The following is a 23,277-nucleotide window of genomic DNA, read 5'->3' as shown; positions in this document are numbered from 1 at the left end:
CAAAGCACAAGTGTTATTCAGGTAAAAGTTCAGACAGCTACACGCAATTGATCAAGACACAATTTAGGCGCAAAAGGAAAATTATACAGACCCAAGTACAGTAAACATACGCAGGCGCTTCTGGACCCAGAGTTAGGCATCAGCAAGAGACCCCTAGTCATACAGCATTCATGCACACATATTTATACCCCCCCAGAATAAACATGACAATAGGGAAGTTAGTTGCTGATGTCATTGGTTCCCAGGGGAGAAGCATCTGTTACAGCACTTTTAACAGGCTGGTTCAAATAGACTCTCCCTGCCTCTGACAGCTGGGGGTCTTCCTCTTCACGCCCCCTGCAACATTCTAACAGTTGTTCATGAAATATACATTTTGTTGCTTGTAGGCTCTGCGATCCATAACTTGAGTTTGCATGATGCGACCTCCCCACCGTTAACACCGGAATACTGTAAAAAGAGTACGCATCAATACAAGACCAAACACGACTTGTTTAGCATGTATAATACCTTAGTTATCAAATCTCTTTATTTCTCAGCATTTAAACTAACTGAACCAACTTAAATCATACACTTTAAAGCTTATTGAACCTTATGTGTGAATATGTAATGTGTGGGTATTGAGGGTTTGATATAAGGACACTAGTTAACTTGGGGCAGATGCGTGCGCATAAAGCTAATAAAACAGCGGTTTCATACAAAGTCCTATGCATTCGCTAATATGCGACTAGTTAACAGCGCAATTGTGTGTATTAATGTGTGTATGAGAAATGGTGAAAGATGCAAATGCATGGTGCTATTAGTATTATCGCCACATGTACTAAAATGTGAGTTTATCTAAAATGCCGCTTAGACGGCCATTCGCAAAATGTCTTGCGATCTCATTTTCAAGATGGCGTCTTGCGGCCAGTCGCAAGATGGCGTCGCTGCGATTACATTTTAAACTGATCTTGTCTCATCCAATTATTCAGCTTCGACAATTGTATGTACAGTATATGTAATAGATTGCTTGTTTTAATGTGTAAATACATTTTTTAATGCCAAGCCAGTAATAATGTCATTTTACAATTCCAATTTTGCTAACAACAATTAATCATAATCTTTTATGATTTTTTATGGTTTGCGACTAGGCCACAATTTGTAAATGAATACTATTATAGCTAATAAGAATATTAGCATTCAAACCATATAAATGGATATTGTAAAAGTCACCAAAAGCTGCAAGAATGCTGTCTATATTTGATATAGGCAACTGCAATGTTCTCTATTGTATAAAGAAGTCACTATAATGCTCCTTGTATTGTATATCAAACAATAAATTTCTCCCACTGTTGTACATCAGCCACTAGAATACCCACTGTATTTAATCTAAATAACTAGAATGATCCCTGTATATATCAGTAACTGAAATGTACTCTGTATAAAATGTATTAACCACTTAACTGCCTAATATTTTTTCCAATAACTGCTCAGAAATTGCCGGGGGTTTTTTTATGACTGAATTAGATCAAGAACATATTTTGAAAACGTATTCAACATGATTTTATTTCAAATTTTTTTTTTTCAAACATAGTATACCATAAAAACAGCAAATTTTATGGTAGATTGTAGTGATGGTTATTGACAGCTGCACCATCAATGGTTGCTCCAACGATGTAAAGGAAACATCGGTGACTGCGGTCTTAAACAATTGATTATCGATGGGGCAACCATTGCTTGTTTTAGACTGCAGCCACCGATGTTTCCTTAACTTCGGTTGGGGCTGCCATCGATGATACAGTATCAGTGTCCGTCACCAATGGAAAAGCAACTTGTTATCGGTCATACACATCGATAGTTTGCAAACCATCGATGGTCAGTGGCCATCCTTAGTATACTGTACAGTATACTATCCCCAATCGGAGGCCCTCTATCGAGTCTTGATCGATACAGGACCGCCATCATCAAAATAAAATTGCCTATAACGCCATTATTAAAAAGAAAAAAAAGAAAAAATTGTTAAAATATATATATTTTATGTATAATATATATATATATATATATATATATATAGTATATGTGTGTGTGTATATAAATATATATATGTGGCCAGGGCTCTGCTGTATATATGTCCACAGCAGCTGCAGCCGCCCAGGCATACATGGGTGGGAGGGTGAGTGGGGGGGACAGCATCTTGCTTGCTGCCCGGCGGGACCCATATCCAGCAGCTGCAGAGAGAACAGAGCATTAGCTGGTGGACCGGTGCCAGGCTGCCTCTACATAGGTATGTGGGGGGTTAGAGGGGAGAGTAGGACAGCCAGCTGCAAGTGTGTATTTGCCTGGTGGCTGCTCCATCCTCTCTGCAGCCGCCGAGTGTGAGTGCCGCAGGGGAGAGGATTTGCCCGGCGGTTGCTCTGTCTCTTCAGCCGCCAGGCTGTCTCTAGCCGGAGGCGAGGTTGGAGAATTTGCCCGACGGTTGCTCCATCCTCTATGCAGCCGCCGGCCTGTCTCTAGGCAGCAGCGGGGAGAGGAAGATTTGCCCAGCGGCTGCTCTGTCCTCTCTGCAGCTGCCAGCCTGTTAGGTGGCGGGGAGAGGAGGATTTATCTGGCGGCTGCTCCGTCTTGGAGCACCGCGGGCTGTTTGTCTGATTTGCCCAGTGGCTGCTCCTTCTCCTCTACAGCCACCGGGTGAAGGGGGGCTGCTGGCACGGGGCTGCCCGAGCACTGCTTCCAGCAGTGATTGGCACAGGGGTAGGCTCTAAAGGTGCCCACACACATACCGACTTGCTCCCAATCAGCCAATGTACACGATTTCCCCTGAACTCTCCCCAGGCAATCGTGGTCACGATTTGGAGTTAAAAATGTCCAATCTGACTTAAGATCTATCTTGCAGCCAGTGCATTGTATCCCAGATTGGCTAATCTGCCCTACAGCACGGCAGATCTGAAGATGCGATGTACGACGAGCGGGGACGCGCATCGGCATCGTGATCAAGTGTAGAAACTCACGATTTGGCCATATTTTACATGATCTGTCGTCACAATTCATCGAAATCGGACAAATTGGATGAAAAGTCGGTATGTGTGTGGGTACCTTAAGGGAGCAGAGGGATGACTGATGGAAGAGATTGGCGGCTGATGGAAGATTTAATTCCAGTAGCCCCACTGGGCGTTTCTGGCTGGTCAAGGAAAGCCCAGCCAGGTGTGGTCGCATCTGATGTGACCATGCCAGGCAAGTGGTTAAAGTTAATTTAAAAACAGAACAAAATGCAGAGGCGCAGTACAAATATTTGCATGAGTGTAACTAACCACTGAAGAAAATGCATTTGTGTACCAAAAGGGTGGCCACTAGGCTGCAAACTTTTCTGATGAGAATAGATGTGCAGATAATGGAATTCTATATGTATATGCCTCACAATTATATTTTGTTTTGTGTGTTAAGTTATTTCAGTAAGATTAGATGATAGTCTTTAAAATAAACAATAAAATAAACAATAGTAACAAGACTTGGCAGTCTTGATGTTCCTTCAGTTTCATATTAGGGGCATGGCCATGAATTTGGTTGGCCACCTCTAACCTCGCTCTATTAATCCTAAAGCAACTTTGAACGGCTGCACTCACCAGTGGCACTTTTCTTCGTTGTGTGTCACCCGTTCACTATAGACATTCCTCCTAACTTTCCGGGACAACCATGCTGACCACAGGACATCAGAAAATTAGGATAGTTGGCGGTACATATGCTTTAAACGAACAAAGAAATGGTGCAAAACAGGGCTGTGGAGTAGGAGGCAATATTGGGTTGAACGGAGTTGATAGAAATATACTGACTACAACACCATCTAAAAATAAGTAAAAATATTATGGATATAAAAGTAGAGTATTAGTGAATATATTTATAGGAAAGCATTTAGTAATGTAATTATAAAGCTTGTGTTTGATCATGTTCTGTTAGTCTTAATTTTATATTTTCTTTAGTTTTATGGTGTATCCTATATTTCTGTTTAAACCATTTTTTGTATATATTTATTAGATGCGTAGTACTGTTATATATATATATATATATATATATATATATATACATATTATTATTATTATTATTATTAAATGCATAGTTTCTTGCATATACCACATATTTCACAATTTTCTTGTTCAGAAATTTTAATAAAAATGTGAAAATAAATATATAGTTAATGTTCTATCAATCTAAGTAGCCTGATGAATAAGCCTTGTGCTATTTTTTTACAACAGTAAATTTGTTATTAATAAACATTTAATATACATTTGTCATTTGTGAATGAGTTGGAGTCGGAGGTATGGCGTAGCGACTCCCCAGCATCGGTGCAGCATTGTACAAAATGTAGGCGCAAAGTGTTTTTATGAAGGTAGTGCCTCCAAATTGTGATCATGCACCCATACTGTATATGCTCTACGTGGAAACATTTTTGCATAATGATATTCTGCAAGGATGCATTTTTCTGATTTGTAAATGATCCCTATTGTCTTTTGAACCAACATATATTATATTACAGTCATATGCAGAGGCTCTGGAAGTTGTACTGCCTTACATCAACAGAGTATTCATAAAATTATTTAATTTTACAATTAAGCTGTTCAGTGTTTACAGGGATCTACCTCCAGCTGGTGACATGGAAAGATAAGTCCCCTGTGATCAATTGTAACTCCTTAGAGTTTGTATCTTTGGAATAATTTGAATGTATTATATTTAGGTACATAGAGTTCAGAGTGTTCCTTTACATATATTTATTTTGTTTATTTAATCAATATTTGTTTATTTGGATAATACACTGCTGTAATCAGTTCAGTTAATTGTGCTTTAATTGTCCATTTGAGATTTTGTATTAAAGCAGTTTATTTTTTATTACTAGGCTTTAAAATACAAACTATCAATGCTTCCTGCAGCAGGTGCTCTCATCGGTGGAATAGTTGGAGGTCCTATAGGTCTGATGGCAGGATTCAAAGTGGCTGGTATTGCAGCTGCTATTGGTGGTGGACTTCTAGGCTTCACAGGAGGAAAACTTTTGCAGAGAAAAAAGGAAATCTTGGGGAAAGAGCAGGTCTCCATTACAGAAGACTGTCCACAAGAAGATAAAAAATCCACATGATGGGATTAATTGACATTTTAACAAGAAATGATGCAAATTGTATAAAAAAAAATTTGGTAATGTACTGTTGCTTTGCACGTTTGTGATTAATGTTTGCTAATAATATTTGCTTTTTTTATGCACACAATATATAGTTGAAATAAACCTTATAAGCAGTGTACAAGTATTCATTTTACTATGTATATGAAACACTGTTTTACAGTAAATCTTTAGTCAAGAACTTGCAGTCTGTATAATGACAAATATATACAGGGGGTATAACAAAAAGTACAAAATTCGCCCGCTTTGCCCTTTTTTTATTATATTTTTTTACATTTAATCAAAATGGATACATTTGGGATCTCACCAGTGATTACACAAAATACTTTGTCAAATGAAATAAAGTATTTGAAAGCTTTTTTCAGTTGGACAAGGTTCAACAGTTTGGTGCTGGTGCCAAACCTTTTCAGCATCACTACTGTTCTCTAAGGAAATCGGCATTCGGTGATGAAATGAATCAGCCTAGAGACTAGGGACCTCATTCAGAGTCGGTCGTTGCGGCCGCTCGGTTGTACGCCACCGAAGTTCGCTAAACTGCGCATGTGTAAAATTCGCAATGCGCGTGTGCAAACTAGCTATTACGATCAGAATTTGCTCTCTCCTTGAACACAGCCAGGTCGTTAGTTTGAGTGACAGGATGAGGCGTTTGTGGGTGGTTACAGGGGAAGGTGCTTGTGAATGGGGGAGTGGAGATCCGAACGCAGGCATGCCTGACTATGCAAACAGCGTTTTATGGGAGTGCATAATTAACTAAGTAGTGTCATGGCACATGTGACATGGAAGGTTTTTACACTGACTTAATCGTAGTGCTTAAGAGAGGGTATGGTCAACCTTTAACTCTACGAACATCTCCGATGGTCTCGATTAATCCTTATATGCCCGGAGATGACGTGTAATGCGAACAAGAAGGGGGCATATCTTTAGTCTTACGGCCGCAACCTCCCCTCGCTCGTCCAGCTAACGATCCCATCTTAACAACGCAACTTGCGAGCGCTTCATTTGCATATCCGGCCCTTTTACCTTACGACGGAGCGGCCGCAATGACCGACTCTGAATGAGGTCCTAGATGCTTTGATTACTTTTAGAGCTCATATTTCAGTTATATGATTTCAGATATTGATAAATCATAATTTAGCCATCATCAGAGATTTGATGAATTAGGACTATTTGCATCCATGAATTCAGTTTGTTTAGCAAAGGATTTTAAATTGGGCAGAGCTATTTCATTGGAAGATCTTACTAAGAGCTCCCACTCGAAAGCTGTGGAACTGTGTGAATTCAGTAAATGTGTTTAGAGCTATTGCTCATTGTTTCACTGCTTATTTGCTATATTAGTGGTGGTTTATTAGGAACTATTTATATTGTTTCCATCGGGATATTAACTATTAATCTACAGAAAAGAGTCCTATTTTAGTATTTGTCTCCAAAATAAAGGTTTGTTCACCAAAGGAACAGATTTCAAGCTTCATTTCTTTTCACAAAACGCAACATTGCATGCTATGGGATTGTGTGGATAATTGTACATTATTGAACATTACCAATTCTGCTCAAAATTGTATATCCTGTGAGTAAATTTTGCTGTGGAAATTATTTCTGGACATCAACGTGATTCTTTGGGATTCATTTGCTCTATTATAATGTATTATTTTATACATTTTTTATATATATTATTGATATGTGATATGTTATTGTATGTTATATTTTTATTGCATATTAAAGAACTTATTGGCTATTCCAAGTTTGGGTCAAAATAGGACAATGTTTACTGCTGTTTTTTCATAGTGTATATTATGAAACTCCATGACTGTGAATAGTAGCGATAGAATCAGGTATTCCAAAAAGTAGTTCGACACACAATCTTTGGTATCTGCCAACAGTGGCAGATCTCTGTTAGACAGGGAAATCACATATTTCCTGAGCACACATTTTGAGTGTCTACCAAATTATAGAACATCTGGTTTGACCTATAACCAAAAGTCTTGGATTGTCTGGATTCCTTTTCCAAGATTTTGGTATGTTCAGCTTTAGGGTTCGCTTGCATGACTTGATGACTTGAGAGAAAGTTGGATTACACAGCCCATAAAAAAAATAGTTTAGTTGCCAAGGATATTTGAATGAATTTAGGGTATTTGGGGGTTTCTGAATCCAAAAATGAAAGTAGTTTTTTTGAATTGGCTCTAGTTCTTAAGATAATGGATACCTTCAAGTAATAGGGAACTTAGCAATAATGCATGCATATGGGAATCTTTCAGAACATTCTAGAAGGTGAATATTCTAGGGGATCGTGTAGTGAATATTCACTCCGCGATCATTCTAGAGTGTTCCCCTTCTGTATGTAAGTGATCGGTCACCCAAACAGCAGTCAATTGTCTATTGTGTTTTTCTTGTCCATGTATCTGAAAAATTGGGGCCAATCTAGCAAAACTGATGTCATATTCGGAATCAGCACCACAGTTACCCCAAAATCTCTTTAATTGGTAATAAAATGAGGGTTGATCAGTGTTATAAATGCAAAAATCTCAGCTGAGAACTATTCCTTCTGCTATTAGTTTATACAGCACTAGACTGCTCACTGCAGAGGCCTCCTAGTACAGAGCTTGTTTTTTAATTTTGTTTTATTTTTATTCTGTTTGAGGAAAAATAAGAAGTGAACAGAAAGGAAATATAGAGATAAAAATTCAATTATAGGATCATTAAATACTATACAAAATACAATTTGAATCATCAATAACAATTTATCAATAAAAAACAGAACAGAATTTTCATGTGTGTTTTTGTCTCTTTAACAATTGAATACAAGCCTAAAAATCCTGCCTATTGTTACCCAACATCCTACAACTATGAACCAAATACCTGTATATAATATTAAAGGCACACATCCACTAGACAACACGCTAAAGCCTGCACGATTACGACATTATAATCGTGCACTCGTTTGTCAGTCTGTGATGAGCCTGCACTGAACGAGCAGTCGTTCAGTGAAGGCACATCAATCATCTGCAAACATGTTGAACCTGACAATTTTGTCAGGTTGTACAACATATTTGTACGATGATAGATGTCTAGACGACCAACGATTTTCAAATGATTATGGAACGATCGAGCGATAACGATATCGTTATCGTTCAAATGCTTAATTTAATCATCTAGTGGATGTGTGCCTTTATTACAGACTCAGAAAAATGTCCTTGAGAGTAATATATTTCTTGCACTATCTCATTTTGTTTTCTCTCATTCATTTCTCGACTCTAAAGCCGGGTATCCACTTGCCGATATAAATGAACGATAATGTTATCGTTCAGTTGTTTATTAATTGTGCAGTGGATATGCCGGCAACGACCAGCGATGTGTGCTCCTCACCCGAACATGACAGTCAACCTGATGATAACGTCAGGTTGAGCATGTTTGGAGATGAGGGAGGGTTCCTGCACTGAACGACATATCGTTCAGTGTGGGCACTGCATAGTATAATATAGTTATCGTTCAGTCCTTTATTGTCGGCAAGTGGATATGCGCCTTAAGCAATTGGACTAATGCAATCAACACTCCACTAAGACTGCATTCACAAAATTGATTAATGATATACTTATCGCAAAGTTTAAGGGTTACTTCCTTATTCTCATAATCTTTTAATACTGTTTCTCCTGCATACCCCTCAGTCCATTGGCTTTTGTGACAAAAATATTTCTTAGTTCACTTCCAACTTACTGCACCACTACTTCAGTGTTGGTGGCAATGTACTTCTCTGACTTTTCCTTTTCTGTACCAACACTCTGCTATGTCCACATCAATGTTCTAATGCTACTGAAAGTTCAAACCTGAGATCATCTTCCCTCCTATCAGATTCACCACCTCCCCTTATATCTCCCTTCTGTTTTGGTGTCACACTTGAGTCTGTCCACTGCTTTATTCTTCTCCCAGTCCTGTTGTCTCCACTTAGAGAAAACGCTTTTTTTTCCCCCGAAGAACTCCATTCTTTTTCTTTCACATTGACTACTGCAACCTCCTCCTATCCAGCATGCTTGCCTATCTATCCCCACAATAATCGATCTTAAATTCTACAGCATTAGTGATCTTCCTCTCTCACGGCTCCAGATAATATAGCCAGTCCCTGGATATGCTTAGGGTGGAGAACAGCCACGGGGGCAGTAGGTGTCCTACCGCAAGGGAGTCCAACTGGGCTGTAGCAGGAGGAGCTGGTGAGGCTCTTCGATCAGCTCTACCCCGCCAGCAGAAGGAAGAAGTTCAGAGGCGGCAAGTCTGCCATACAACAGAGGTCATGGACTTCACACACATCCCAGAAGCACGGCATCGGGCGGCCAACAACACCTGGAGTTGTGGTAGATAATGGTGACATATAGAATCCTAGGGGTAAGATAGAAAATGAAAAGAAATCCTAAGCCATCAGATCCATGGATTGTTCACCTAACTTACAAATTTAACAGGTGGCGGGATAATCAATTCATAGAAGTATGATGCCCTGAGAGTTGTGGCATAACATATCAAAGACATGTTGGAGTTGTGGCCTAGATAGTACTCATGCCTGGCTGGGGCGAAGGTCTGGAGAGAGAAATATTTGCCACGAGTAAGTGATAGAGCTTCCTGAGTCAAGGCGATGGGCTGGAGTAGTGTGTGCAGAACAGCATAATTTCTTGAGTCTTGTAGCAGCGGTGGCATGGGCAATGGAGCAGAGCAGAAGTGACCAGGCAGAGGAAGATAAAGGTGGGGAAGGCCACAGCTGCTTCCTCAATTTGTGTGCCCAATCGACGATCCTGAGGTGACCAGCAATGCTGTGGAAGGTGATGGAGCAGGACTTGGGCTTCTCAAGTTGGTTCTAAGGACCTTGAGGAGGGTCAAGATTGGGCCACAATGGAAAAGCACACTAGGGCACATATGCTCTGGTTCAGGAACTGGAACAATGAATGAATAGAAAGGAATCACAAATTATACAACACAAAGGTACAGCTCTTTTAATTTCACAAAGTTGGTGCCACCTTTTATTTGTAGGACTACTTCCACTATATCTTGAGTAGTATCCACATTCAAAATAAAAAGAGCAAATTGCTTGTTTTAGGTGTCCTTGGGATCAAAATAATCAATTTGTATATCATCCTTCCATTGGTACATTGAAATTTTATGACTTCCTAGTGCTATTTTCAATTTATCATGTGGGTCACATAATTTGGATTGAAGCAGCAAAATAAAATCAGATGGATAGGAAAGTGTAAAAGAAGGAAACATTTATTATATGAGTTACCTTCATGGATCTAAGACCCATATAAATACAAAGCAGTTGATTCAGTTGGAACGTGATGTTACCATGCACAACTTTTTCCATGACAAAAGCCTCAGATGGCATTGAAAGAGGTCCATAGTACGAAGAGGGATCCATTCAGATTCCTTTGTTTCCTCCGGCCCTCTTTGTGCGCACGTGTGAACTCATGTAATCTTAAACCGCTAATTATTTTTTAGCTCTGATGGAATGCTTCTGCCCTCAGGATAGTTTTGACAACAGTTTTGCCAGGTTGATCTGCCCTCTTTCAGTTTAGTTTGGAATATTGACAGTGGGTGCCATAGTCCCACTTATGTATATCTGCACATTATAACTCCAAGGTACTGGACTTTTTTTGCTTTGATATCATTCTTTTCTGTTGATCCTGATGGCAAAACCTGGGCATGCTACTGTTGCTGCGGCAGTCTTCTAAAAATATTGTTTGTCTTAGACACAGTCCACTCCTGGAGCTTCATGCATACCCACAGGCTTTTCTCTTACTCCTGACCTCCACTTATCACCCTAGAGGATGTTCCCTCACTGCATCAGATTCTGCAGGCAATTTCTGCTGCTGAAACGCATGACACCATTACAATTGGAGAGGTTAAGGCGGATATTTATCTGCTTTGACTCTGCAGGTCTCTGGCACCCAGCTCTCATCTACCTTTATGAAATATTACCACACTCTTTATGCTTCACTTGACTACTATGCGGAGTCAGTTGAACTTTCAGATACCCCCTTTACTGAGGAGGAGCTGAATTTAGTGATTTTGGCGTTCCCTAATTGTAAAGCTCTCTATACTGTATGTGACATCTTACAGCTGATCTCATTATTGACCACTGATGTGAAGATTCTTGCTAAACTACATACGATATGAACTCTGATAATTAAACAAGACAGACATGCTTTATGTCTGGCAAATTGATTACCACTAATATATGTTGTCTCTTTACCCACTCTCTGATGTCCAATGAAGCTGAGCAAGTGCAAAGGTGGTGTCCTTAGATGCTGCCAAGGCTTCTGACTTGATGGAATGGGGCTATTTGTGCAAGGCGCTTTGTTGCTTTGGCGTTGGTTCCAAGTCTATCTTCTGGACTCAGCTGTTATATTTTTAATCTGTGTTAATTGTTGTACTTTAGCCCTGTTTGGAGGGGAACAATGTAGGGATGCCCCTTGTCACCTGCCTTGTTTGTGCTTGCCATAGAGCCCTAGGTGTGTTTGCTGCATGCTCATTTGCAATTCATGGCCTGCCGGCAGGTTCGGTTGTGTGTAGACGAAGACCTTTGGCATTTCCCATGTTCTGAAATATCATTTGGGTTTTTTGTATATCAAAATAAATTGGACCAAATCCAGCTCATTACACAGCTGACTCCAGGTTGATGCTTCTGCTACCTAACTCCTCACAATAGAGTGACTTTATTTAAAATGATCATACTGTATATTCTAAACGGTATATTTACTTAATCGAAGGTTTTTAGAAGGGGAATTGTTGCCAATAGCAACCAATCAGATTCTACTTCTTAAAACTCTCACTTTAGTAAATATAACCCTAAGTATCTTTATGTGCTGCAGCATTCCCCTATTTATTTCCCTAACCTTGTGTTTGCATTTATTAACACATCTCCTCCTTCATATAGAATAGTACAAATCTAAGATTAAGCTGCATACTTTATTTAGATCCAAGAGCTTGTGTGGTCTAGCCCATCCTAATCTGAAAACATATTTTTTAGCAGCACGATGGTTGTATTTATTAATGGCTTAAGGAATTGTTTTCTGGCTCCCTTTGGGGCCTTCTAGGTAAGCAGGTGGGCCATTTTATGATTTAGTTGCAATTTCTCCTAACTTACAAAATTCCGGGAGCTCTTATCCTGATCCTTAAGCAGGTGCTTTGTGTTTGGAATCTGAGCCACAGCCTATTGGGAGGTACTAAATTTGATTCTAATTCTCATCTATGGAATATTGCTGGACTCACTGAACTGGGCAACTTCAAGCATCAATTTTTGGGGGGTTCATGTTGGTGTATTCACTCTGTGCCACTTTTATTTTTCTGAACCCCTAAAGCGTTTTGTGCAATTAAAATTAATTATCCTTTCCAATTCTGCATTTTATAGATATTTACAATTGCAAAATGTTCTCGCTGCCCAGCTCCTGGGTTCCTCATTTATCATGCGGGATTCACCCATCAAACAGGTATTGTTAAATCTTTGACAGTGCAAATTTGAATACACTCTACTCTTTTATTCTACTCTTAACCAGGAGGTTCCCAAACTTCGTCCTCAAGGCACCTTAACAGTTCAGGTTTTAAGCATATCCATGCTTGGCCACAGGTGACTTAATTAGTGACTTAATTTAATCACCTTTGTTCAGCCATGGATATCTCTAAAATCTGAACTGTTGGGGAGCCTTGAAAACCGCGTTTAGGAACTTCTGTCTTAACACCATGATTACCCACATGGACCTGCCTCTCCTGCGGGACGGGGGAGGTTGACCTGGGCATCCTTTCTGATGGACACTGGCAACATATGCTAGTAAATATCCATGACACTACTTCAGGGTATATTATTCCCAATTCCTTTAATGAACCATCACGTTCTGGTTCCCAAGGTGTAGTGGATAGGAATAAAAATGATCATGAAGTAACTATGGGGGCTGAGGGAAATAGAGCCCAGTCCACAGTAGGAAACTCTGGAAATTCAGAATATGGTCTATCGTTTATTTCTAAATATAATATAGCAGCTAATAAGATTACAAATATAGTTAAGACTAACTACAAACTGTTATTCACTGACCCAGTGTTGGCAAAAAGCCTAGAAAATAAACCTAAAGTAGTCTTTAAAAGAGGAAAAAAATTGAAAAATATCTTAGCTCCCAGCTTCTTTGTTAATCCTTTGAACAAGAAGTCTGGTCCTAAACAAAGTACCATATTTGGTGAAGTGATACAGAGCTTCTTCAGATGTAATCATAATAAATGGACTACCTGCCTACATGTGGTCAATAAGACAAAATCAGTGTTTTCAAGTGTCTCAAGAAAAGAATATCCAGTAAAGTCATTTATTAATTGTATCTGAGTTATGTTATTTACATGCTTTGCTGCCCATGTAACATGTATTATGTGGATCGCACCATGAGGAAACTTAAATATAGATTTATGGAGCATAGGAGAAATGTTCTAAATAAATGTACTAACCACAGTGTCCCCAGACACTTTTTAGAGTTTAATGGAGGGGACCCTGCGGGCTTACGTTTGATTGGATTAGAACACATATCTACCACGGTTAGAGGAGGGAATAGGTATAGAACATTGTGCCGCCAGGAGGCTGCTTGGATCTTAAAAATCCAATCCTTGCACCCTCAGGGACTCAATGAGACAATTGATTTAGAATTTATCTGATGTGGGTCTAGAAGGATGAGCATTGTTCTATATGTAATATGTCTTGTATATAATTATATATTTGCTCCTAAAAGTGAGTTATAGAGGAGCAAATTAATAATGTATAATATGACTGAACTAACAGTTCATGTGCAGTGTACTTAGGTGACTTCTCTCATATACATCTTGGTTGTCGTCTTCACGTTTATCATAACTGAGGGTCTCTTTCTCATACATGGGATGAGAATTATGGCCTATTTTCATCTGTCAGAACAGTGTGACATAGTATGGGATTTTCCCTATTGCTAAGTATCTCTCAGTCTACTTTGCATTTTTTTATTTTTAATGTATTAGGGGCCCTTTGGACTCTTTTGGTATATTCATATGTTTATTACTAATTTTATTTTTAGTTTCATGTATTCTGGATAAATCTAGCACGTCAAGTTATGTTTATGCTTAAATGTTTGCATTTTTTATGGGAGTTAGCATTAAAAGATTATCATAAATGAATAATATAAATAAATAATATGTATATGTTTAGCATAGATTAATATGTATGCCTTCTATTATTCTAACATAGTTTTATGGATTATTTTGCTGATTGTTTATGACTGTAGGGATGTGACCAGATAGGTCCTTGTTATGTACAAATATGGTTAAGAACCATTTCTATATTGTTCTTATGGGCCAGAGTCTCACTAATTACAGACATCTGGAGTCCATGTATTAAGCTGATTATTTGAGCTATTTAGCTCTGACCTGGGGTTAACAGCACATCATTAATGGTGCTTGGGCTATCTATCTTTTTTAAAATTCTACTTCCTGTGTCAGCTTTCATTTGCTTCTTAAAAGTTTTTGATCCCAGGTGCACAAAAAACACCTTTTTGTTTTAACTGTTCAGATTGTGTTCAGTTTAGATCAGTTGCAGGCAGATAGTTAGCTAGTCAATGGAAACCAGCTAGCAACAGAGTCGGGGGGGGGGGGGTTGATCCAATGCTGCTCTGATGTCCTGTGTGGTACCTGGCGGGTCTTCGGTGGCTTCCTGCCCAGTCGGCGATGTTGGGGCAGTGTTTGGGGGTGCAGTTTGTGCCACCCCCTTTTTTGGGCTGCGCTACAACCCCAGCTTCAGAACTGCCACTGGTGTACATTTTAAAAACAAATTAGCAAAGGAGTCCCATTCTTAGTTTAGCAAGCTACAAAACCAGAACTGGAATTAAAGTCTGGAAATAAAGCCAATATATGTTGCAAATAGACAATTTAAGGTTTATGCAGCACCTCTGTTCTAAGACAGAGTATAATCGGTGCAAATGTGTGAAACATGATCTGCATGGTGACTATGGAAGTTTGATCATATGATCCTTGTGGTGCTGTATTTGCAGAAAAACTAATATCTGAAAAATAAGTGTGGCTTAAAGCAATTGTTTGTTAAAGAGAAAGAACAAACTGTTGAAAATTCTAACAGAGTGTACTTTCTTCTAACTATCATATTGAGAAGAGGGAAAAAGAGTGGCTGGTTGCTTTACAGGGACAATAATATTAAACACAGAACTAGATGTGTTTTGTATTTAATAGAGCATTATCCTTTTAAATCTAATGAATTGGCTTTGAAATGTAAATTTACTCTTTAAAAATTGTTTTGCAGAGCGAACAATACACAGTGACATTGTTTGTAATCAATTCAAAGAGTGAGGCTATAATAAAGAACTTCTAGAAACTTTCAAAAATGAGGTCTCCATGCTGGATCAGAAATCACTACTAGAAGGAAGGTAATACTGTAAGAAAGAAGATGCAGTCCCCACTCTCCCATTCATCACCCAGTATTGAGATTGGTCTACCCAGATGAGGTGATGTATCCCGACATGATGGGAGATGATAGAGAGCTACGCCTCTCCCAAAGAAAGACATAATGTATATGCAAACTGAGGACACTAGCCTCAAAAGGGCTGAATAATGATCTGGGGCCTTTCTTCTATAACACATCAAAAACATATAATGCATATCTCACGCATAAATTGTTGTACATCAATTTCTAATATTCTGACATATATCCACATAACACCACCATAGTAAGCATTTTTTACACTAACTTTATCAGCACTATATACTGGTCAGATCCCTCATATATTAAGTTAGCAGTTTTAATAAACATTAATTATTAATATTTACATATAAATATATACACTATAATTAATATATTATAGTGCTGTGACATCATATATATATATAATAAACCCCTTAATTCATTTATCAATATAAAATTTAGTTATATCAGTGCTCGAAATGGGGCAGTATAGTATGACATGCCACCACTTCCTGCCGCCACTTCATTTTTGCCGCAGTAGAGAATGTACCAGCACTGGGATCAAGTATGGGATCCCAGCGCTAGAACAACAGCAACATTCTGTGGAGGTGACCCGCTGGGGACACAGCTCGATCGGCGGCTCTGGGCCGGAACCAGTAGTATCGGGTCCCAGTGGCCAGCTGCACTGCAATTTAAAGTTAGCACCAGCCGCCAGCCAGTCCCAGCTCACGGACCTGCTGTAAATCAAAAGAAGGGGCAGCTTTTTCAATCACGGCTTGCGGACCTCCAGCCAATGATTAGCTGCAGCCGGGTGCCTCTGTTTCTCCCCCACCCCTTATAGATGAGCGGGGGGGAGGCAGCACCTATCAGTCTTAAGAAAATATTGTGCCTGCGTCCACACTTCACAGATTCTCAGCAAAGTGTCAGCCTACTCAAAATAAAATTTAAATAATGTATTGTTTTCTGTGATGTTAAAGCAGATTAACATTGCTGCTCTTTGTATACTGAAAAGTGGATCCATTCAATAGGAAAGCTACTGCTGTTTGTGTTATTGCTATGACAGCAGCCCTACAAGCAATAAAGAGTAGAAAGAGATAATCGTTGCTTTTGGACAGAGGAGTGGTTGCAGAAGAGACTCCATGTCCTATGTGGTATTAGTTCAAGAAATATAGGAGCATAATCCTGATGACTTCCATCATTTCATAGTCTTAGGCGGCCCATACACGGTAAGATTTTTTAGACGATGTGCACGATTTCAATCGATCGCAACGATCAATCGTGCAAATCGTATGTGTGGTTTGGCATGCTGTACGCCTTCGATGCACGTCCCCGCCGTCATACATCGGCATCATAGATCTTATGGAAAAACCATAAGATCTGCGATCCGTCATTCTGTTGAATAGGTAACCGAAGCATCTTGTAAGATGCATCGTTTACCATTCACAGCAGCATGCGATGCATCGGGCTGAATTTGAAAACGTACCGAGGTGCTGTACCTTGCCCCGTGTATGGCCCGCATTATTGGAAGATCTGTATTATTGTATCATGCAAAATGTGGCTATGGCGTAAGCACCATTATAAGGTGCATACACACGTAACGATTTTTTGAACGATTTAACTATAACGACGTCGTTATCATTCAATCATTGAAAAAATCTGAGTTATAATGATGAACGATTATCGTTCATGCGCGTTCCCATTTGTAGTTTGTAGTTCATTCTGACTGACCAACTGAACGATTTTCATTAAGGGAAGTTACAAAAATCGTTTGTAGTTCAAAAAATCATTCATTCCACTTTAAAAAATCTGACAGAAAATCGTTCATAAAATCGTTGGTAACATAATCGTGTGTGTATGCAGCTTTAGTTTTATCACAATACTTATCACTAGACTTAATATCTTTTCACTTCTTTCCACAAGGTGGCAGTGCAGTTCATGCAGAATTGCCCTCCACAACAGTAGTTCCTGTATTAGTTATATAAAAGATTGACACACTTGAGTATGTTATTCATACAGGAATAGAGAAATGTAAGTTTCTAATTATTCTTAAGACCTCTTACAGAATACATGTACTTAATAATTTAGTGCAACAGAGTATTATTTATGTTTTGAGTACAGAGCTAAAATGACGTACTTTGCTGTATTTAGCCCTGCCCCCTCCCTACCGACCGACCTACGTTTCCATGCAATTCTCTCCTCATCCTGCCCACTTCACTAGGAAGTGGCCGGGATGCAGTAGATCTGGCCACTCTTCTGGGAGTGTGTAGCCCATGGGATCGGGAGAGCAGTTTTTTTTTTTTTTTTTTGTCAAACCCTCTGGATATCTACCTGGTAAAGGGGATGCCAGCTCCATGGAGTAGGTAAGTATATTGGACCTCATTTAGAGGCGGTCATTAGTTGCAAGCGGTCGCTCTGAATCAGGGCGGCTGCTTGCATCCTGAACGGCCGCCTCCTTGTCGATCATTAAGTTGTGGGTTACCACCCACAGCTTAACGACTGACCAGGTTGATGGTCGTGATGGTGATCACCATCGCGACCATCGGGGCTTATGACCAGACCCTAAGGTTGGGTCTGGGCACTCGTAAGCCCCAGGGAGCTTTCTGCTCTGATGGAGCAGGAAGCTTCCCAGTGACATCACTGATGATGTCAGTGTGGCCGCCCACAAAACGGTAGGTGTTCGTAAAGGAACGCCTCTGTTTTGGAAACCACCCCCCCGGCCCGCCTACCAAACGGGGGCAGCTGTCGATCAACATCGACAGCCGTCCCTTTGGTAATGAGCTCCGGAGCGACAGAGTTTCTCTATCGCTCCGGGGCTTGCGCACGCGCAGTGCGGCCGCAGCACGTGCGCAGGCCAAACCATCGAGTCGGTTACGAGCGCATCGGCGCTAGCGACCGACTCTGAATGAGGTCCATAGTGTGAGTGGTTGCCGGAACCTGTAATTCCACTGTAACAAGCAATATTTGTAACTATCACACATTAATTCTGCACCCACCACAATAAGGGGTGCAGGGAATAGCTCTTGGCTTCACTCCACCTTTGGGGTATCCTTGGGAGGGGGGCCCCTCTGTGTTCCCCCCAACTATGGCATTACCCCCAGCTGGTTGAGGTCGGTGCTGTTTATTGGAAATACAGGGGAAACCCACACCATGTTTCCGGTACCAGAAGGGCACCAGAGGTCAGGGCTGGTTATACTTTTGAGGGGGGACCACATGCCGATTTTTCTTTCAATTTTTTAACCATTTCTTTACACTGTAACACACAAAAGCCTGCAGAGATCATACTGTTCTGTGCTGTGCTTTGTGAGAACACACAGCTGATCAGGTTGTCTGTGATTCTTCTATTCGGTGTGCAGTCGGGACTGCTTAATCCCGGCGAGGGTTATATGACAGGCGTCTAAATCTAGAAGCCTGTCATTTTACCGACGTCGGGAGAACGGCGCCCGGCATCCCGATCAAAGGGACGCCGGGCGCCGAGCGCGGATAGTCGCGGTGGGGAGGGTTAGGTTTAGGGTTCCCGGGGGGGGTACTTAGGGTCAGGCACCCCCCCGAGGAGTTTAGGGTTAGGCTAGGGGAAGGGGGGGTTAGGTTTATGCACTTAGATAGGGGATTAGGGTTAGGCACTGGGGGGGGAAGGTTAGGATAAGGCACCCCTAAGGGAAGGTTAGTGTTGGGGGGTAAAATTAGGTTAGAGAATACTTACCTTGGACGATCTGGATTTTCTCCTCTGCTGGGATGCCGCTGTCGTGATTCCAACCGCCGGGCAAGGGTCCGGCGGTAAATCATACCGATTCCTTCTATTCTGCTCCATGTTACCTCAATGTTCTATCGTGTTTTGAAACACGATTCTTAGTAAATCGATGAGTAGTATTCCTGTCTGTGAAAAGTACTCGTGGGTTGGTTTGAAGGTCTGTTGACTTCTATTTACATAATTTGCAATCTACAGTCAGGTGCATAAATATTGGGACATTGACAGAATTTTCATATTTTGGCCTCTATTCACCACTACAATGGCTTTGAGATGAAACAAACAAGATGTGGTTTAACTGCAGACTTTCAGATTTAATTTGAGGGTAATTACATCCAAATCAGGTGAACGGTGTAGGAATTACAACGGTTTCTATATGTGCCTCCCACTTTTTAAGGGGACAAAAGTAATGGGACTATCAACTCAAAAGCTATTTCATGGACAGGTGTGGGCTAATCCCTCGTTAATTCATTATCAATTAAGCAGGTAAAAGGTCTGGAGTTGATTCTAGGTGTAACATTTACATTTGGAATCAGTTGCTGTCGACTCTCAATATGAGATCCAAAGAGCTGTCACTATCAGTAAAGCAAGCCATCATTAGGCTGAAAAATCAAAACAAACCCATCAGAGAGATAGCAAAAACATTAGGTGTGACCAAATCAACTGTTTGGAACATTCTTAATAAGAAAGAATGCATCGGAAAGCTCAGCAACACCAAAAGACCCGGAAGACCACGGAAAACAACTGTGGTAGATGACAGAAGAATTATTTCCCTGGTGAAGAAAAACCCCTTCACAATCAAGAACACTCTCCAGGAGGTAGGTGTATATGTGTCAAAGTCAACAATCAAGAGAAGACTTCACAAGAGTGAATATAGAGGGTCCACCACAAGATGTAAACCATTGGTGAGCCACAAAAACAGGAAGACCAGATAAGAGTTTGCCAAACAACATCTAAAAAAGCCATTAAAGTTCTGGAACAACATCCTATGGACAGATGAGACAAACATCAACGTGTACCAGAGTGATGGGAAGAGAAGAGTATGGAGAAGGAAAGGAAGTGCTCATGATCCAAAACATACCACCTCATCAGCGAAACATGGTGGTGGTAGTGTCATGGCGTGGGCATGTATGGCTGCCAATGTAACTGGTTCCCTTGTATTTATTGATGATGTGACTGCTGACAAAAGCAGCAGAATGAATTCTGAAGTGTTTCGGGCAATATTATATGCTCATATTCAACCAAATGCTTCAGAACTCATTGGACGGCGCTTCACAGTGCAGATGGACAATGACCCGAAGCATACTGCAAAAGCAACCAAAGAGTTTTTTAAGGCTAAAAAGTGGAATGTTATACAATGGCCAAGTCAATCCCCTGACCTGAATCCGATTGAGCATGCATTTCACTTGATGAAGACAAAACTGAAGGGAAAATGCCCCAAGAACAAGCAGGAACTGAAGACATTTGCAGTAGAGGCCTGGCAGAGCATAACCAGGGATGAAACCCAGCGTCTGGTGATGTCTATGCGTTCCAGACTTCAGGCTGTAATTGCCTGCAAAGGATTTGCAACAAAGTATTAAAAAGTGAAAGTTAGATTTAGGATTGTTTATTTTGTCCCATTACTTTTGGTCCCTTAAAAAGTGGGAGGCACATATAGAAACCGTTGTAATTCCAACACCGTTCACCTTATTTGGATGTAATTACCCTCAAATTAAATCTGAAAGTCTGCAGTTAAAGCACATCTTGTTTGTTTAATTTCAAAGCCATTGTGGTGGTGAATAGAGGCCAAAATATGAAAATTCTGTCAATGTCCCAATATTTATGCACCTGACTGTATTTCTGTGCAGGATCATGTTTTTGCGCACGGAATTGCCTTAAGCAAATCTCAGAGTTGCAAATTCAGGAGAAAGTCACACGGGAAAGCAAACTCGGACAAATACGATTTATGAATACCTAATGATCTATATACCCTAAAATGTCGCTATTTAGCGTTATAAGTCGCACAAGAAATAATTGCTTTCCAGACTTTGATTGTGGTTCCAAAGCACAAAAAAGATATTATTTACCAAAAAGCAGATAGTTACACGCTGTGATCTAAATACAATTAGCGCAAACAAATTATACAATCACAAGGTACAGTCGAATACATACACATGCGCTCTGGATCCAGATTTCCCGCAATCAACTATGAAACCTCCATCAACAGAAAAGAAAGATGACTAACTACCAGATCCAAGGTGTTTGCTTATAAACCCTTGCAGAGATAGGCAATACAATAGAACAAGTTGGCATAATCCCATTGGTTCTTCCTCCTGGTTCTTCTGTTACGATGCAGTTCATAGGTCAGTTTGTATTGTAATAGTTCAGCCTCCAACAGCTGTTTGTGTCCATTTTCCCGCCGAAGAACAAGTCTAAACTGGCTCATAAACATTACAGAGTACATTTCAATGCCTAACTCTCTGTGATCCATAATTTGCAGACACATGTTGCGATCTCCCTGCCAATGGAATCGGAGATCTGCAAATAAACAGTGGTTTAGAATAGCACCAAACACGGTCTGCTTATCATGTACTAAACCTGAGATCTTAAATACAGTCGCTTCATTACATAATTAATAATGAATAAAACCTTGAATATTAACCTTAATGCTAGGGAACCTTTTTATGTAAGTGTGCAATGTGTAAGTGTAAGGATATTAAGAAAAGACGCTAGTCAGTGTTGTGTGTCTACGTGTTTGTGAAGTACACCGTGGTACGTGTTTTGCAGGGTTGTTCATATTATATATTTTAGTAAATGTATGTATTTATATAATGAGGACTTTTAATATTGTTCTATTGCGTGGGAATCACACAACGCTAAATAATAACATCGCTGTATGTACTGATATTGTGTGAGATTCGTTAAAATGGCGGGCAGCCATTCGCAAAAAGGCATCTTGTTGCCATTTGCAAAATGGCGTCGTGCAGATTTTAATTTTAACAGATTCTGTATCAGCCAATTATCCGGCTTCGACAGTCCACCCTTTGATAGCCAACAACATGCTATCACACTCTGATTTTAAAAATTTAATTTAGGCATACACTATGATATATTATTTAATGTTATATTATGGGATGGCACAAGGTGGAAACCATCAATAATGTGTCTCTAAGGGGGACATAAAACTACCCTTATGCGCACACCACGGATCTTGGGAGATCATGGGAAAGATGTGGGGATGCATCTAACCTATAAAGGAAGACTTGAAGGGGATAGGGACCATCATCTGATGATACATTCTAGTTCAGGGTTGTAATGCAGTCCTTCATTTACCTCAGTATTCATATTGTTACTACTGAACCATCATCATAATTTCTTTCCTTTGATTTACCTTATCTTTACATTTTCCACATTTCAACACAGTAGGGACACATTTGACACATAACTCAATTACTATGATGACAACCAATATGAGGATCAGGAGTTTACCTATGCTAGCAACTATTTCCTGGACCCACTCTCCTAGACCGGAGAACCATTTCACTGGGTTCAACCAAGAAACCCATTCTTCTACCTTCTCCTCTACTTCAGCCACCGAAGCATTATGGTTCTTCTGAAATTCCCATTTTAACTGCAGAATTTCGTCCATCTTCCGGTCTATCACCTCCTTGGGGTCACTACTATCGTTTGTGCTGTATGTGCAACACTTTACACCAAATTGGTTGGCCAAAGTTACACAATACCCTCCAGTGATAGCGGTAAAATAATTTAATACTAGCCTATGTTGCACCAGTTCTTTCTTGTAGGCCTGCAACTCCTTACTTGTGTACCTAAACGTGTCATCATACATCTTGGTGATATTATCTATTAATTTAGCAAGATCTTGAGTATATCTGAAATTTAGAGCACCCCGAGTGATCCTGGTGGGATCCAATGCGACTAAAACGTGAAAGCCAGTTTCACTAATTAACT

The 23,277-nt window shown here is 40.1% G+C and overlaps 1 protein-coding gene across 5 annotated transcripts in view; it reads left to right on the top strand.

Annotated features, from left to right (window-relative positions):
- STX17 (syntaxin 17) overlaps positions 1-23,277 on the top strand; it is a 328,399-nt gene that overhangs the window by 144,787 nt on the left and 160,335 nt on the right. Inside the window, exon 8 of one of the 5 annotated variants that reach the window (XM_088445684.1) lies at positions 4,862-6,875. The exons of the other annotated variants lie outside the window; for them this stretch is intronic. Coding sequence (XP_088301810.1) covers positions 4,862-5,098 — 237 coding nt within the window. The 3' untranslated portion in view covers positions 5,099-6,875. Of the gene's footprint in view, positions 1-4,861; positions 6,876-23,277 lie in introns of those variants that run through there. 5 annotated transcript variants of the gene reach the window in all.

Source organism: Taudactylus pleione, unplaced genomic scaffold (assembly GCF_031769625.1).
Source record: "Taudactylus pleione unplaced genomic scaffold, aTauple2 ptg000386l, whole genome shotgun sequence".
In the NCBI taxonomy this organism is placed as follows: Eukaryota; Metazoa; Chordata; class Amphibia; order Anura; family Myobatrachidae; genus Taudactylus; species Taudactylus pleione.
This window is presented reverse-complemented; position numbering and strand designations above follow the sequence as displayed.